We start from the raw sequence: 17,502 nt of genomic DNA, 5'->3' as shown, positions 1-17,502 counted from the left end.
TAGCTGTTAGGAAGCTATCATTTCTCCTACGATGAGCAGCAGGCAACATAGAGTAACGCGTATCCATAAAATTTGACCAGATATAGGAGATAGCAGAAAGCGACGAGCAGTGAGATGAGAGGTAGTGACGGGGAGATTGATGGACGTAGCGTGGCCGTCGGGTAATCCCAAGTGCTTTACAGAGGCAGTATGTAGCCTTATCGAGCCAGGGGCGAGAGTTCAAGCCGCATAGTTGCAGCAGCGAATGGCTAAGCACCATGACACGGACACAGCCGAGCAACAAGCCTAGAGCAGCCGCTCTAAGCAGGCCAGGGCCATGTGCATAGTTAGATCAACGATGAACTGCAGGGGATGCACAACATCACTAAGGTTTGCGCAACGTAATTGCTACTGTGCACCGGAGTTGATGCACTCTGTCACAATTTGTACAACACCTGTGAGACACAGAGACCTTACCAGTGATTTGAAAAGCAGGAGGTAGCCCACCACCCAAATACTGTCCACAACATATAAACGAGAGAGTGGAGACTCACTCACCAACTATGCAGAGATGTACAGCAGAGAATCGCAGGGTTGGCAGCCGGTGGCAGAGATATGCACAGTTAATAGCAAGAGCCACGCAAACCCGAAGCAAATCCAGATGGCAAATCCAGCGGACAAAGTGATGAAGTTCGTAGATAATCCAAGGTATAGTCCAAGGTAGGAAAGAGAAAATGTATCAAAGCAATTGAGGGAGTCCAAACATTCAAACACACAGATCAAACACAAACATGAGTACCGGCAAAAAGCGGCAGCCAGGTGCGCACAGCATTCTCTCACCGGAATCTTTCGACTTCAACTGGGTATTTTCAAACCAGAACAGTCTAATCGAGTCCTAAGTCCTCAGTCCTCAAAACTGTGGCTGGGGTCTGACTCAAGGAAAATAAGCTTAAATCAGTTGCAAACACGTGTGTATTTATCAGGAAATAATGGTATTACTGTTTTGGACATGGTTTGCATAATTGTTTTTTTTGTTTTTTTTTTATAAAAATCAACAGATACTCATTTATGATGCCATGCTAAACCGCTTAAACTAAAACGAAGTCCAAAATCATCAGTTCTGTGAGAGACTGTAATTTAACAGTTGGTAATAAATCAGTCAGGGAAGGTGCACTTTGCAGATGATACACTTTCCAATCACTGTAGAAAATTTTAAATTTCCTTGATTCAGAGATGACACAAATAGCAAATACAATCAAGAACTCACAATGCAATTACTTTGCAGAATTACTTTAGAGATTTGTCAAACAAACATCAGAAGTTTAACATAAGCCTACACATTGTTCAAGGCAAAAATGGGATTCTCCATCACAAATGACATTAAGGCTTATTAGTTGCATATTTTTAATACTGCAGAAACAGCTAATTGTGTAACTTCACTTTGCCTGCCTGGTTAACTTAGAGACAACAAACTATTTTATTGTTAAACAGTGTTGTTTATTAAAGAGAAAGACATTTTCAAAATCAGACATTTCTAAAAATGGATTTTCTGTTTTCTTAAAATAATTGATAAAGCTACTGAAAACCTACAATAACCTCAAAACAGAGGTATCCAACCCAATGAGAAGATCAAGGCCTTAACCACACTGACAACATTCTCTTGTGAGATCTATTATTCTACATAAACCAGACCATAACCACTATGATAAGCAAGAATTTCAAGGTTTTTGTATAATTTGGGAGTGTCTTGATTTAGATCCATAATATTTTAGAATAACCCTCTTTTGGCAGGTAGCATGTTTTTGATGGACCTGAAACACTTAATGCTCACCAGCAGGTTAAGTTAAAATGTATGATTTTGAGTCATATTCAGGACAGACTTTAGGGAGTAACACCAAAGCAAACACAGCTGAAAGCAGTCCATGTGAAAAATTCAAGAGTCCATCTTCCATAATACAGCACACAAAGTCAATTAGGCCACAAATGTTAAGATAAAGTGCTTTTGTGTTCACTCAATACTTGTGCTCAAAGAAAAACCCAATGTCAGTTTTTAGAACAGTGTCAACATGAGACTGTTGATGGTTTCAGAATTTTTTCATCATGACCCAGTGATAGGCCGATTACCATCCAAACATATACTCCATTGCCTTTGATACCAAACTGTCATCCTTTTTTGGTGTCTGTTGATCTGAAACAACCTACACATAAAAACAAAATGACAAGCACTTCACAAATAACACTTTTAAAATATCATTCCTTAGTTGTAATTTAAATTTGTCATTCACATTTAAAATTTCAATTTTAAATTTTTCAAAACACAGCAAACTGTACATTTTGTCAAAATTGAGTTGACTGAAATCTGGTTTTAGATTATAATCTGTCCTGTGACAGACAGATTTGTCTTAAAATATTAAGAGAATACGGTGTGAAAATTGCAGAAGCTACAAAAGTCTACAACAATGTAAATTTGAAGCCATTTTTCTCAGTTTCAGTGTTGGCATAGTTACTGCATTTTATTCTTCTAGGGCAGAACAGTTCACCCATTTTCATCATCTTTTAGGGTAAAATGGACAACTTTTAGTATTACTTTTGGTTTTAACAGTAGTGGTGGATGAGTGTGTGGAAGAATACTGGCCTACTAAAGTACCTACCTGGTAGTCACTGCTGGATGCTTTGTAAGCAACACTGAGAGGTCTCATGACAGATCGGGGAGTTGATACAGGGTGAAAGGGGGTGCTGTGAGTCTTCAGCGGGGGTGTGAACACAGAACTGGAAGTACTACCTTTGTCTGAGCCTTCCATTACACTCTGCCAAATAAAACACTCCCAATGTAGCATTATCATTGTTACAATTATTAGAGGAACATTTCAATCTATGCTCTTCACAGGGGAATTAATAAGTGTTCTTTATACCTTATCAATACACGGTTTGACGCCAATCATTATGGCTTCTCCAAATATCTTTCCATCTTTACTGAGAGCTTTTCGTGCCTGCAGCTTAGACTGATACTGAATGTGCATCCAGTTGCCTGTATTAGACATCTGTAAATAAAACAAATGTTACTTTTAACAATGAATAATCATAAAAATTTGCATGTCATGAAAATGTACCTTTATGAGAATGATCTGTACTTACCACATGTTTTATTATGTTTCCATACTGTGCAAACTGTAAAAGGATGTATGAAGCGGATGCAGGAGGGAAACTGTGTAAAAACAAATCAGAATTGTATGTAATATGTAAACAGCATGGAAGCGATCATATTTGTGCTAATGCTATGGAACAAAATAGTTAAATACTAATCAAAACTTGGGAGAAGCAATCACCAGAATGCTTTGCGATATTGCTCAAATGATAAAAAAATTTCAGCTTTTGAAGATTTTTAATATATGTTTTAATATTACACTTTGAAGTGGCTCAAAAGGGTGTATCATTTCAACCAAAGAGCTATTGCTGCCAAAGGAGATTCAAAATGTTGAATGTAAGAACTAAAATATAATAAACAAAAAATACAATAAATTAAAATGATTATTACAAAATACTTATAAAATAAGATATTCAAGAATACTCCTTTATGCACTGATATAACGTATGATAAACAGCTAAATTTATCAACATATTTTTTCTAAAACATTTTAATACATAAATGCCATATGAAGACTTCCATGATCATTTTAAAATAACACAAATAGTTGAATCAGACCTTTTTTTAATTATCAATGTAACAAACGGAAATGAATCGAACACTCCAACAAACAATTGTAGAAGAGGATGCACTACAAATAAAAATGAACTGTCACTCTGACAAACTGTGCTGTAATATACTTATGCCTTTTCTCACCATCATTTTGGATATGCTCACTCACACACACACTTGAATTTTTGCTTTGATGGCCATATAAAAAACAATTTAATGGAGGAAAAACCCTGTACTCACAAGTCACCAGACAAGTAAGGACTACAAAATTTGACTAAATGACAAGATCTTTAGGAAACTAAATGGCCAACTAAAAGACCATGTAAATCACTGAGATATTCACAATGTTTTTATTAATAATTCATATATTAAAGAAAATAATCTCTTGATAGAAGTAAAAGCTCTGTCCCCCAGACTCTGAATTAGCAGGCAGTAATACACTGATGCCTCATGACCTTTTACAAAAGCAGTAATCACCACTCCCAGAGTGTCTGCCGCTTTAGGGGAGTGTATGCTACTCCCAAAAATAGTACAGAGCAGGTGGCACAGCTGTAAATACCTAAAAAAAACTGAGATTTGGGAATCCCAAAATGTTGAACCAAATTTTCAAAGGATCAACACTCCACTCTCATATAGGTCACCGAGTGTAGTAACCCCCCTAACAATCCACTCTGACCAGCAGAAAGGGGACTTATTCATACGCAATTTAGGGTTCAGCCATATGCTTGAGGCAACATTTAAAAAAATGTCAGAATTAAACACTGGACACTTTTGTCCATACCGCGTGCAAATGCGAGATAACGTGGTGTAACTTAACTTCTCCGGTTAGTTTGATAGAAAGGCTTTGCAATGGCGAAATAGGGGCAAGAACTTCCTGTTCAATACAGAACCAGGAAGGGGCTCTCTCAGGTGGAAGCGTCCATTGAGCCAAATGTCTGAGACCAAATGCATAATAATAAAACAAATTCTTGGGTAGGCCTAGCCCACCTTTGTCAATTGGCCTATGCAGCTTACTGAAATGTAATCTGGGATGTTTACCATTCCAAATGAAGGACTTTGCTACGCAATCAAATTGCTTGAAATAAGAGATGGGGACATCTATAGGGAGAGACTGTAGCAGGTAGGGCTGCACCGATACCACTTTTTCTCTTTCCGATCCTATACCAGTGTTGTTTTTTCATAATCAGTTTAGAATATCTATACCTCACTGAGTGATGCTAATTATATGTAAAGAAACACAAACCTTTAACTACACATTATTTCAATATAGATGAACAAACTATTAAGAAAAACTTTGTTAACTAGTCTACTGGTTAATGCTGCAACAAAATTAACAGTAATTCCAGTCTAAATGTTCAGTAGAAAAGAAAAGTTTTTTAAAAGTTTTTTTCTAAGTTTTTTGCAAAAAACATTCAACTTGTATCTGGACTTTAAAGGATTCAGATCTCTTTTTTTGTTCAATTTAGTTGTAAGATATCAGTTCACTTTTCATTCACAGTTATTTTTTGGAGCCCATTAAACTTAAATATTATAATTTGTAAACCAAATAATAATAATACATTATTATTATTATTATTGACTTTTAGAATTTTAAATACAACAGTATTTCAATCGTGCACCTTTAACTTTAAAACCCTCTGGCTTTTATTTTGACATTCTGAACTCTCCAGGAAGTCTTGTATGTGTCTGTCTGTAAGCAAGTTCACAGTAGTTTAATTAGCTTCTTATTCAAATTCTGGTAAAATGCACCTCTGGCGCCATTCTAAATGCATATTATAAGTGAACCGAACTATTGAGCATCTACATCTGAGATGTTTTTCGTGAGTAGCGCTCAAATGTTGCGCAACACGTGAAGGCTAAAAATAGCCGCGAGCGTGTGTATAAACAGAGCAGCGCCATTCAATAACGCGCTGGCACTGCACGTGCACATTATATATTTACTTATATACAGCCTTTTGTGATTCACGGAGCTATCACACATCTTCAAGTGACTTTGAATAAAATGCACGAGTCATATTAACTACTTCAGTGGTGTTTTTATGGTCATTTTTGGAGCTTGACAGGAACGAACATGACTAACACAGAGTATCGGATTTGGATCGGGCTCGTCAGACCGATACCAGATCCACCTAAAAACATCAGTATCGGAGCGGTGCATCCCTAGTAGCAGGTAGTTGAATTTGGAATACAATTCATTTTAAAGGAATAGTTCACCCAAAAACGAAAATTTGCTGATAAGTTTCTTTCTTCATCAAAACTGAATTTAAGATTTTTAGGATTTCATTTCAGGCCTCCTCCTTCAAACAATGCAAGTGAATGTACTCCATTTTTTTTGACAGTCCAAAATGCATATTTAGGGTGCATCAAAATAATCCACACGACGAATAAAGTTCTTCTGAACCCAAACGGTTGCTTATTTTTAGAAACAAAACAATACTTGTATACTTTTTAACTACAAATGTTCGCTTCCGTACATCTCTGTGACACGCACTAATGACAGGGATGACGTAAGCTCATTGGTAAGGTCACGCGTCACGTGGAGGCGGCGGCAGGAAGTGCGTCATTGTTTACAAGAGGAGCAGCGCTGAACAAAAGTTTAATTGTCTTTGCTGTAGATTTGTATTTGTATAAGTGTATTGTTCAAAATGGTCGTTTGGTGCATGTATCCTGGATGCTTCAACCTTCAGAAACCCCAAAGAAAATGCATGCCAGGAAAAATATTAGCTTTTCATCGATTGCTTATACATGATCATGAGCGACTGAAGCTCTGGCTTATCGCGCTGAACCTGGATATCAGCACACACCTACATTCTCTCAAATATTGGAAGGTGTGCAGTGAACATTTTACCCCTGAGGACTTCAGACCATCGAAAGAAACAAAAGGATCGATATCTGAATTCATCGGCTGTGCCCGTGCTGTTTTTCCAGCGAACTCAGGTATGTGTGAAAACTTTGTAATTGTCACACCTCCCTCGGGCTCTGCACCTCCCTCAGCGCTCCGCTCCTCATCACCCGATTTCGAATTCACCGCACCTCCACTCAATTCACTCGCTCATCACTGCCTGCATAAATACATTTGTGAAGCTTCTCTTCTGTGTGATATCACCTGTACCATTGATCTCACTGTGTAAACCCCGTAAATCGTGCGAATCTCAGTAAACGCTCTCGCACTTGGTTTCACTAACTACAACTTGTGTGGCTTGAATTCCTGACAGTCATATAGCCTATATATTTCTGCTAAAGAAAAAGCACAAGTAGATAACGCTACGGCATTGCTCCGAAATAAAGGAAGGTTATTTACTGCAGTAATGTTTTTTTTTTAATTATTATTATTATTATTATTTGGAAATGATTTTATTTTATATTGTTTTGAAATTGTTTTGGTTTGTGAACGGCGCTTGGTCTGTGGTCTGTGCAAGTTTCTCTTGTAAACAATGACGCACTTCCTGCCTCCTCCTCCACGTGACGCTTGACCTTACGTCATCCCTCTTATGAGTGCTTTGTCCTCTGACTCAAAGTATGACTGTCTTGCCCTGAATAGCCAAAACTCCATCTTCCATGACAAAATATTATTTTATCTGTATTTCAATCGGGTCAATTCTCTGAGGCCATCAGATGACATTCGGCGCTTCAGCACTGTAAATATTCCCTTCCAACTCCACGAGTTCTCGTGCTTTGGATTTTTTGGTGAATGAGGCATACTGTATGATCCAGCCCCTAAGAACCGCTTTAAATGCCTCACAAGCCACACCCACAGAGGACACTGAGGACCAGTTGGTCTCCACATAAACATTGCTTTCAGCCTTTAACATTTGTTGGAATTCAGGATTTTGCAAAAGGAATACATTAAAGTGCCAACTATACCATTTCCTTTTCTCCATATGTGGCAACACCTCTAAACTCACCAGGGCGTGATCTGAGACTAAAATGTTCCAATTGAGTAATCAACAACAGATTTATTCTATTCTAGCATAGAAAGCATAATCCCTACCAGATGGGTTCAAAAGTTTCCAAATATCTGTAAGACCAAGATTTTTACACATCCTGTGAAGCGTCAATGTTGCTCTAGGGGGCTTACACACTTTTGCTTCACTATGATCAAGGGTTGAGTCCATCAAAAGATTAAAGTCTCCTCCCAATATTATATCATGAGGGGTGCCCACGACTTGCAACATCCCTTCAAGACCTATAAAAAAGCCCTGATCATCAACGTTAGGTGCGTAAATATTGGCCAAAATAAGACTTTGCCCCTGAATGTCTGCTATAAACAATAATGACTCTCCCTAATTTATCTTTAATCTGTTTGAGATATTTGAATTGTAGATGCTTATCAGTGTAATGACTCACTTGAGCCAGCACTAAAGAAAACATGTCCACCCCATATCTTTCCAAATTTTCAGCTTCCCGTAGGGAAAGATGCATTTCTTGAAGAAACACTATATCATATTTATTACGTTTAAGAAGAGAAATAACCTTCCTTTTTATGGTGTGCCTTAACCCATTCACATTCTACGTGGAGAGAGACAATCCACTCATAATAACATTTGACATTTTGACATATTAGAAAAAATAGATTGTGTCAAAAATAAAATTATAAAGACCACATTCCAACATTAGTGCAACAATCAAACCCAAAACTTCCCCCCGAACCAAACAAACAGAAAAAAGAAAAACATGTGCATTAACCCCGTGCATGACAGCGCCAACTGGCGTCCATCCCTCTGAACTCAAACAGTCCACGTACGCCTACGAGAGCCCCCGCGACAACTTTGCCGTCGGATTGCTCAAGTCCGTGTGTTTCAATACAAATTTTGTGAGACAGAATTATACAACAGAAGATAATCTAAAATCTCCAACCAATAGGAGGCATAAGCACAAAGAATGTGCAGATTCATCCACAACACTGTCCCGAAGGAGAGTTACTACACAAAACAAACTCAAACTGCTAGGCGGAACCAGCACAAAATGAAACAAAAAAGGTGCTCAGTTTTCTCGGATGGACAAGTGAATGTTCAGTGAGTCGGTCCACTTGGCTGCAATGCAAGTACCACAAAATAACTTACTCAGTCCATTGACTTTATGAAGGACATCGCTTGTTGGGGACGTGAATATTTTACGGCCATCCTTAGCATCTATTCTCAATTTGGCCGGGAACATCAGTGCAAAAGCGAACTTCCATTGATGTAAGAGTTTCTTGCATTCCTTGAAACAATCACGTTTCTCTCATTGAATTCACAAAATCTGGGAACAAGAAAATTATGTGGTTCTCCAAGAAAGCCTTCCTTTGGGGGCCTGGGTAGCTCAGTGGTAAAAGACGCTGGCTACCACCCCTGGAGTTCGCTAGTTCGAATCCTGAGTGACTCCAGCCAGGTCTCCTAAGCAACCAAATTGGCCCGGTTGCTAGGGAGGGTAGTCACGTGGGGTAACCTCTTCGTGGTCGCTATAACGTGGTTCGTTCTCAGAGGGGCGCGTGGTGAGTTGAGCGCGGATGCCGCGGTGGATGGCGTGAAGCCTCCACACACGCTATGTCTCCGTGGCAACGCGCTTAACAAGCCAAGTGATAAGATGCGCGTGTTGATGGTCTCAGACACGGAGGCAACTGGGAATCATCTTCTGCCACCCGGATTGAGGCGAATCACTATGCGACCACGAGGACTTAAAAGCACACTGGGAATTGGGCATTCCAAATTGGGTGGAAAAAAAAGAGAAGAAAGCCTTCCTTTACTCCTCACGTAACACGAGATCTTTATTGGATTATCTCAGAAATTGGGCCAGAATTGATCGGGGCCTGTCTCCCTCAGCAGGTCGCTGAGCTGGAACCCTGTGAGCTCGCTCAATTTCCAGCTTATGGCCTGTTATGTCGAGCAGACTTGGAAGAAGCCCGTCCAGGAATTTCACCATATCCTGACCTTCTTCGGCCTCAGGAATTCCAAAAATCTTGACGTTATTCCGCAGACTATGGTTTTCCAAATCCTCCAACTTCTCCCAGATGTGCTCCAAATCCACCTTAGTCGCTAGCGGATTAGCAGCTAACTCCCTCGCCGATGACTCCAGATAATCGATCAGTTTCTCGACATCCCCCACTCTTGTAACCACTTCAGTGAATTTCGTCTCCATGGCAGTGATCGATCATTACAGCAAGATCTTCCAAGTCAGCAACGACCTACGTCAGCATTGCCGACATGTTCAAGATTTCTCGCCGAATTTCCCTCACTTCTCCGGCCAAATTGGCTCCCGGGTTTACGGCCCGCTCGGGGGCATCAGCTTGAGCACGTAAGTGTCTTTTAATGTCTCCAGAGCCTGAGGATTTTTAATTATTTTACATATTGTCTTCCTAGAACAGTTAAGGATCAGGGTGTGTCGAATCTCACCAGTTTATGACATAAAAAGTATTAAAACCAGCAAAGTGCGCAGAGCTCGCCGTTCACACATCCGAACCTCCCATGGCGTCACGTGACTCGAGATAGTCACAATGTTGCTAAATTTAATACCGTCAGCAAAATTACATAGTCAATATTCAATATATATTGCCGTCCATATTTTCAATAATCTAAAAATGCCAGATAAAATGTACTCACCCAAACACCGTGACCCAGGTGTCATCCAGCTGGTCTTCAGAGGACAGAGCATTTCCTTGTGTGAAGAAGGGATCTACTTGAGCTGGGGAAAGTGTTGTCTTCTGCTGTTGTCCTGCTGGGCTAAACAAATTTGAAGCTTAAAAGAAAAAAAGAAATTAAGCCTCTTTTTTTGACAGGACATTTTATTTAAGAAGTAATCAAACCAAATGACTGTATGATATTTACCTATTCCTGGTGTCCCTGGTAGACCAGACAGTGGTGTATGCACTCCAGAAAATGGCTGTGAAAACAAACTAAACTTATAAGCTGAGAACTACTACAAAAAAATTAATTTTTTTTTGCAAATGCTCCTTAAATAACCCTTTTAAAATTTAAGGTGACATGTGTAATTTCTGCTGCACTTATAGTATTATGCCCTTTTTTATTTTTTAGCTTTCCCCAAACACTGTCTGTAATTTTTTGTCCCATCCCAAACTCACGGCAATGGCTAAGCCAACAAAGGATTGTTACAAAAAAAAAAAAAGGAGCAGAGCCACAGTGTTTTTTACAGAAAAATCAACCTACGACTGGCTTACTTACAAAATATTTTATCACCTGAACAAAAAAAAATTACAAAGCACCTAATATTAAAACTTTTCTGGGACAAGCAATTTTATTCAAAATATCATCCTTCGGTCCTGCCCATAAAGCTACCGATTATAATAATTCTCAAATTCCCATAATATCCCTAATATACCACAAACACCAGATGAGCATAGATTAGGAATGATTATATCTCTAAAATCTTAGAAAACTAATATGAAATACGCTACATATTATCAGCAATATTTATCAATTTTTCCCTAATATAAAAGACACCTGGGTGACTTTGAAAGGATATTAGAGGGGAAAGTTCACATTTTAGAATAATACTAACAAGTGTTTACAGACACAGGGCTCTACGCTAACAATTTTGTATAGGAGCACTCATGTTCCTCAGTAAGCACGTTTACATGCACGTTCTTACACCAATGACGCTTAATAAGCCGACAACGTGTGTGGTCATGTAAATGCAATAAACGGAATTCCTTTATCGGTGTAAGGTCATAAACGGCATAAGAACAAACGGATCGACACGGGTAGATTTTTTCCCATTACGCCGATTTCGCGTGGCATGTAAACAACTTCACCGGTGTTCTCACCGGCTTATCCAGTGTCGCACATGTTAAGCTCATGTCTCTTCACAGTTTGACGTCAAAAGCAGAGAATAACGCAATTAATTCAAATCTCATGTAAACACGGTTTTCTTGCTTTGTCAAATTAATCAGCCCATAGGTGTGCATGTAAACAAGATCAATTAAAATTTTTAGGGACACAGTCAAACATTTAGGGGAAGTCAGAGGTCACGTGACTGTTGTGTAACTGTTAAAGGATAACTACAGAATTCAGAAAAATCACCTTCTATGATAAACCTTTTTCCAAGTTATTTTTAAGTTTAGGCAGCACCAAACAACATCAGTCTAGACTGATCTCCTTTATGAGCTTCTAATAAACTAAAAATATATTGACACTTTATACTTCCATTTGCCAGTAACAAACGTGATATTGGTAATCTTAACAGAGTAGTAGTTCAACACTCAAATACATTAATTTAAACTAGTATTCGCGTGCTGACTGTGATGGAGAATATCATTGGTTTGACCCATTGAATGAATACACCCCTGAACCAGTCGGTCATTTCGGTGCAATCGTTCACAAATGAGATGAATGAATCAGTCACCATGAACGAGGATCTGCTGTTCGACTGAACGGAGAATGGCCAGACTGGTTCGAGCTGACAAAGACTTCTACTGTTTTAGCCCATCCGCCTCAAGGTTCGATGTGTTGTGCATTCTGAGATGCTATTCAGCTCACTACAATTGTACAGAGTGGTTATCCGAGTTACCGTAGCCTTTCTGTCAGCTCGAACCAGTCAGGCCATTCTCCGTTGACCTCTCTCATCAACAAGGCGTTTCCATCCACATAACTACAGCTCACTGGATGTTTTTTGTTTTTGGCACCATTCTGAGTAAATACTAGAGACTGTTTGTGTGTGAAAATCCTAGTAGATCAGCAGTTACAGAAATACTCACACCAGCAAATCTGGCACCAACAATCATGCCACAGTTGAAATCACTGAGATTTTCCCCCATTCTGATGGTTGATGTGAACATTAACTGAAGCTCCTGACCCGTATCTGAATGATTTTATGCATTGCTGCCACATGATTGGCTGACTAGATAATCACATGAATAAGTAGGTGTACAGATGTACCTAATCAAGTGGTCGGTAAGTGTTTGTCAACAGACCAAAGGAAACTGCACTTGTCAAGGCACTTCGTGGGGACATTAAGCTGGGATAAAGTATTTTAACACACCACAACTTAAAAAAAGAATAACATATTATATATATATATATAACTCAGCAAAAAAAAAGAAACATCCCTTTTACAGGACACTGTATTTTAAAAATAATTTTGTAAAAATCCAAATAACTTTACAGATCTTTATTGTAAAGGGTTTAAACAATGTTTTCCATGCTTGTTCAATGAACCATAAACAATTAATGAACATGCACCTGTGGAACGGTCGTTAAGACACTAACAGTTTACAGACAGTAGGCAATTAAGGTCACAGTTATAAAAACTTAGGACACTAAAGAGACCTTTCTACTGACTCTGAAAAACACCAAAAGAAAGATGCCCAGGGTCCCTGCTCATCTGCGTGAACGTGCCTCAGGCATGCTGCATGGAGGCATGAGGACTGCAGATGTGGCCAGGGCAATAAATTGCAATGTCCGTACTGTGAGACGCCTAAGACAGAGCTACTGGGAGACAGGAAGGACAGCTGATCGTCTTCGCAGTGGCAGACCACGTGTAACAACACCTGCACAGGATCGGTACATCCAAATATCACACCTGCGGGACAGGTACAGGATAGCGGCAACAACAACTGCCTGAGTTACACCAGGAACGCACAATCCCTCCATCAGTGCTCAGACTGTCCGCAATAGGCTGAGAGAGGGTGAACTGAGGGCTTGTAGGCCTGTTGAAAGGCAGCTCCTTACCAGACATCACCAGCAACAACGTCGCCTATGGGCACAAACCCACCTTCGCTGGACCAGACAGGACTGGCAAAAAGTGCTCTTCACTGACGAGTCGCAGTTTTGTCTCACCAGGCATGATGGTCGGACTTGCCTTTATCGTCGAAGGAATGAGTGTTACATCAAGGCCTGTACTCTGGAGCGGGATCGATTTGGAGGTGGAGGGTCCGTCATGGTCTGGGGCGGTGTGTCACAGCATCATTGAACTGAGCTTGTTGTCAATGCAGGCAATCTCAACGCTGTGCGTTACAGGGAAGACATCCTCCTCCCTCATGTGGTACCCTTCTTGCAGGCTCATCCTGACATGACCCTCCAGCATGACAATGCCACCAGCCATACTGCTCGTTCTGTGCGTGATTTCCTGCAGGACAGGAATGACAGTGTTCTACCATGGCCAGCGAAGTGCCCAGATCTCAATCCCATTCAGCACGTCTGGGAACTGTTGGATCGGAGGGTGAGGGCTAGGGCCATTCCACCCAGAAATGTCCGGGAACTTGTAAGTGCCTTGGTGGAAGAGTGGGGTAACTTCTCACAGCAAGAACTGGCAAATCTGGTGCAGTCCATGAGGAGGAGATGCACTGCAGTACTTAATGCAGCTGGTGGCCACACCAGATACTGACTGTTACACATTATTCCATTTCTGTTAGTCACATGTCTGTGAAACTTGTTCAGTTTATGTCCTAGTTGTTGAATCTTTTTATGTTCATACAAATATTTACATATGTTTAGTTTGCTGAAAATAAAAGCAGTTGAAAATGAGAGGACGTTTCTTTTTTTGCTGAGTTTATATATAGAGGACAATATACTGTTTTATGGCTCTCTATGGGTTTGTTCACACTGCAGGAAAAATCTGATTTTTCTTCAAATCTGATTTTTTTGAGTGACTGTTCAAACTGCAAGTTTTATGTGGCCAGTCAGATTTTTCTGTTCAGTAGTTTTGCTAACATGTCCACATTAGTTGTCATGGTTCTGCAGCAAACTTGTGAATATTCACCATGCATGAGATTTTATTGATGGATGCGTTACTATTGATTATGCTTTTCATGAGGGCAGTATCTAAATATGAACATTCTTCACAGACAATGGCTTAAAAATGGGAGAGGTGGCATATGCAATGTTTGTTGCTGCTGCCTGTTTTAGCGGGGACGTCCTGTATTTTGGCCGAAATTACGAAGTCTCATACGGTACACCTTTTATCTCGGGGTCCTGTATTTTAGCAGAGAGCGAAACATCCCGTATTGAAGGCTTTGTGTCCCGTATTAAATCACAAAAAGGTCGGACGGTGAGACGAGGACCCAAGTCCTGTGATGAAATGCTCAAAATGCTAAAGCGCCCCATATTCGCATGACATTCAATACTTTATCGCGTTGTGGTTTCTTGCAAACGGTATAGGTTACTGCACCTTAGCACATATTTTGTAGGGCTGAAATGTGTAATAAAACAGGCTGAACTCAATTTTGAAGTCATTTTTATTGAAAATTCTGTTTGTAATGATCCCACTCCATGGCCATCATTATTGTATTAAATTCGAACTGCCCTGTGAAGGCATTAATTATGCCGCTCGGAGCAGAGTATGTTTTCTCGTCACAAAACCTGACATAACCGTCGCGCACAGCAAATGATGGGGGAAAAAACCATATGAAATCTGATCTAACCGTTCAGACTGAGACGCATTAAGAAAAATCTGATTTTAATTGGATTTCAAACCACCTACAAATGTGGTTAGGATGAGGCTTGTAAAAATCAGATTATTTTTGTCCTGTTCAGACTACAATGGATTTGAGTGACAGCATCCAAAAAATCAGATTTTTTTTCTGCCTGTGTGAACATAGACTATGTTCTTATGTACACACAGGATGTGTGCATCAGTCTCAACTTTAATTCTTCAACTGTATACAGTTTATAATTCTCACTTTTTTGCGTGCAGCGAGAGGTGACATTTCCACACCAGAGCAGTTGAGATCTTCATAAATGCTTCTGACTGGAGGGGCTCCACTCTTGTCTTTTGGCGTTGGGACAACTGGCTGTGGAGGAGAGCCCCCTGATGGAAGAAATGGATCAAATATATTAAAGTGAACTTGTATGCAATTTATTTAAAAAGGAGGCTTTAACAGTCATAGCTCCTCCTTTCAGTATTAAAAAATACAACAAAGGGAAAAGGATAATAGTTGTTTACCAGCCAACAGAGGAGACCTTGTTTCTGCCCCACCTCCTGTCAACCCAAAAGATCTAGGTTGAGGAGTAACTGGAGCAGGCAGGTCTCCCATCAGAAATCCAGGTAAAAACTGAGCCCCAGGCTTGGAGGAGGTTGGGGAACCGAGTGTCATCGGTTCAATACCTGTTATAAGACATTATATTGATGTATTCAGTTATAGGTTTAATACTGCATAGCAATTACAATCTAGCATCTATAAGTAAATTGCATGTATGCATTTAACAGCTAGATACTGTCTTAAAAATCATAACAGCTAAAAACGATCAGGCACATCCACAAATAAGAAATAATCCAAGAGGCAACTCCAAACTTCATGTAACCAAAACAGTAAGAATCAACCGTTCCAAACAAGCTCTCCATCATGCAATATTGACCAATATTGACTTACAGGCTCCCCATGTTTACCTCTTTACTTCAAATACAGCTTTTTAACTTCCAATAAAATACCCACATACACTGATATTTTATTAATAGTTAAAAAGCTGGTAAGACACGTGAATCTCTCGAGCACTGAGCTGCTCACACTAACAGTCACACGTCTCAACAAAATGATCAAATATACCAAAATACAAATTCATTTCTCATTTAAAACAGCAATATATGGAGACAAACTAACTCTGAATTTCCATAACGGGTCACTCGCACGATTGTCTCGAATAACAAATCAATCCTGCTTTACGAAATTAAAAAAGTGCAACATTTTTTTTTTTTTTTTTAACTAGACGGAAGTTGCGCGTGCTCACGTGAAACGAGCGCGTTCACACTTCCGCTTTCACGAGGTCAGCGCGGGCTCTCGAGCGCCTGCTGGAGGCCTGAAGCTTCTGGAAAGGGTTCATGTGCTGATATTCTGAATTTGTTAGTCCAAAAACTTACAAAAATGTACAAATGTAATATCGTGGTATTCTTTGAAGTGCCTTGGAGTACCATGTAAATACCATGGTAAATGAATACAGTAACTGTTCAGTGCCACGTGTGTATATATGTTATAGGCTGAATTCAGGTAATTTGGTTAAATTAAACGTTAATCAGGAAAAGTTTTTGGTCAGTAGAACGCTGAAGTTGTCAAAGTGCCTTTGTACTGCCACATTGTCGCACAGTCACAGTCACTAACACTAACTCACCTGTAGATGGTACTGTTGTTCCACAGACTTGATTTCCTCCCTGTCCAGGAATTTCCAGAGTAAAAATGGGTGGACATTGAAGTCATCCACCTCTTGCTGGAGCATCAGTCTCCTGAATCACCTACAACACATTAGTTGCATCACAAAACCGATTTCATTTACTTGAAATGACTGTAATAGTTACCTTTATCCTCTTTTTCACTAAAGGGGTAGATCAACAATCATTGGATGCTGATTAATGCAAATGACTTATATCTGCATAAGATCCTTTCCAAACGAAATTGAGTGTGTGATTGAGGATAAAAAATAAATAATAATAATTATAAAAAGGGATTTTGAGAGAAATTGTAAGTATTCATTAGTGCTCATTGATTTATGTCCATAGAAACTCTGTCTGTCCAAGAAACACACACACACACACACACACACACACACAGAGAGAGAGAGAGAGAGAGAGAGAGAGAGAGAGTTTCCCATAAAATGATTGAGCTTATATCCCCTGAAGCAACACAGAAAATATGATAGCAGTCATCTGTATCCAAATAAAGAGCGCCAGCTCTGTCTGAACCCATTTAGCAAATTGCCACCTATGTGATAAATGCATTTGCCTCTTTATTTTGATTTATTAAAACAAACTGACACCCCAGAGGCTCCTTTCCTTTATAAATCACTAAATGTTAGGTGATGTTTCCAAATAGTGCATTATATTTGTAGAGTTAAACGCATGCATATTCTGGAAACCATTTAAAGGTTAACTCAATAAAGCATTCATGTTGCTCACAGCACTGAAAC

At 39.6% G+C, this 17,502-nt stretch overlaps 1 protein-coding gene across 1 annotated transcript; it reads right to left on the bottom strand.

Annotated features, from left to right (window-relative positions):
* Positions 1-1,332: 1,332 nt before the first annotated feature.
* On the bottom strand, positions 1,333-16,351 carry LOC127447197 (nucleoporin NUP35-like). The gene is made up of 9 exons (XM_051708852.1): positions 16,206-16,351; positions 15,551-15,712; positions 15,288-15,415; positions 10,480-10,534; positions 10,255-10,390; positions 3,115-3,184; positions 2,892-3,020; positions 2,631-2,786; positions 1,333-2,177 (listed from the first exon to the last, which is right to left on the bottom strand). The coding sequence occupies exons 1-9, from the start codon at positions 16,216-16,218 to the stop codon at positions 2,100-2,102; spliced, it is 927 nt and encodes a 308-aa protein (XP_051564812.1). The 5' UTR covers positions 16,219-16,351; the 3' UTR covers positions 1,333-2,099.
* Positions 16,352-17,502: the final 1,151 nt, after the last annotated feature.

The sequence above is a fragment of the Myxocyprinus asiaticus genome, chromosome 10, assembly GCF_019703515.2.
Source record: "Myxocyprinus asiaticus isolate MX2 ecotype Aquarium Trade chromosome 10, UBuf_Myxa_2, whole genome shotgun sequence".
Taxonomy (NCBI): Eukaryota; Metazoa; Chordata; class Actinopteri; order Cypriniformes; family Catostomidae; genus Myxocyprinus; species Myxocyprinus asiaticus.
The sequence above is the reverse complement of the archived record's forward strand: the minus strand, read 5'-3'. Positions and strand labels throughout refer to the sequence as shown.

Bases quoted from the DNA above. Each gene is read 5' to 3' on its own strand.
- LOC127447197 (XM_051708852.1), bottom strand. The intron at 10,535-15,287 runs GTGAGAATTATA...TTGTTTTCACAG, and splicing joins CTCTCGCTGCACGCAAAAAA to CCATTTTCTGGAGTGCATAC. The intron at 2,178-2,630 runs GTAGGTACTTTA...TTTTATGTGTAG, and splicing joins CATCCAGCAGTGACTACCAG to GTTGTTTCAGATCAACAGAC.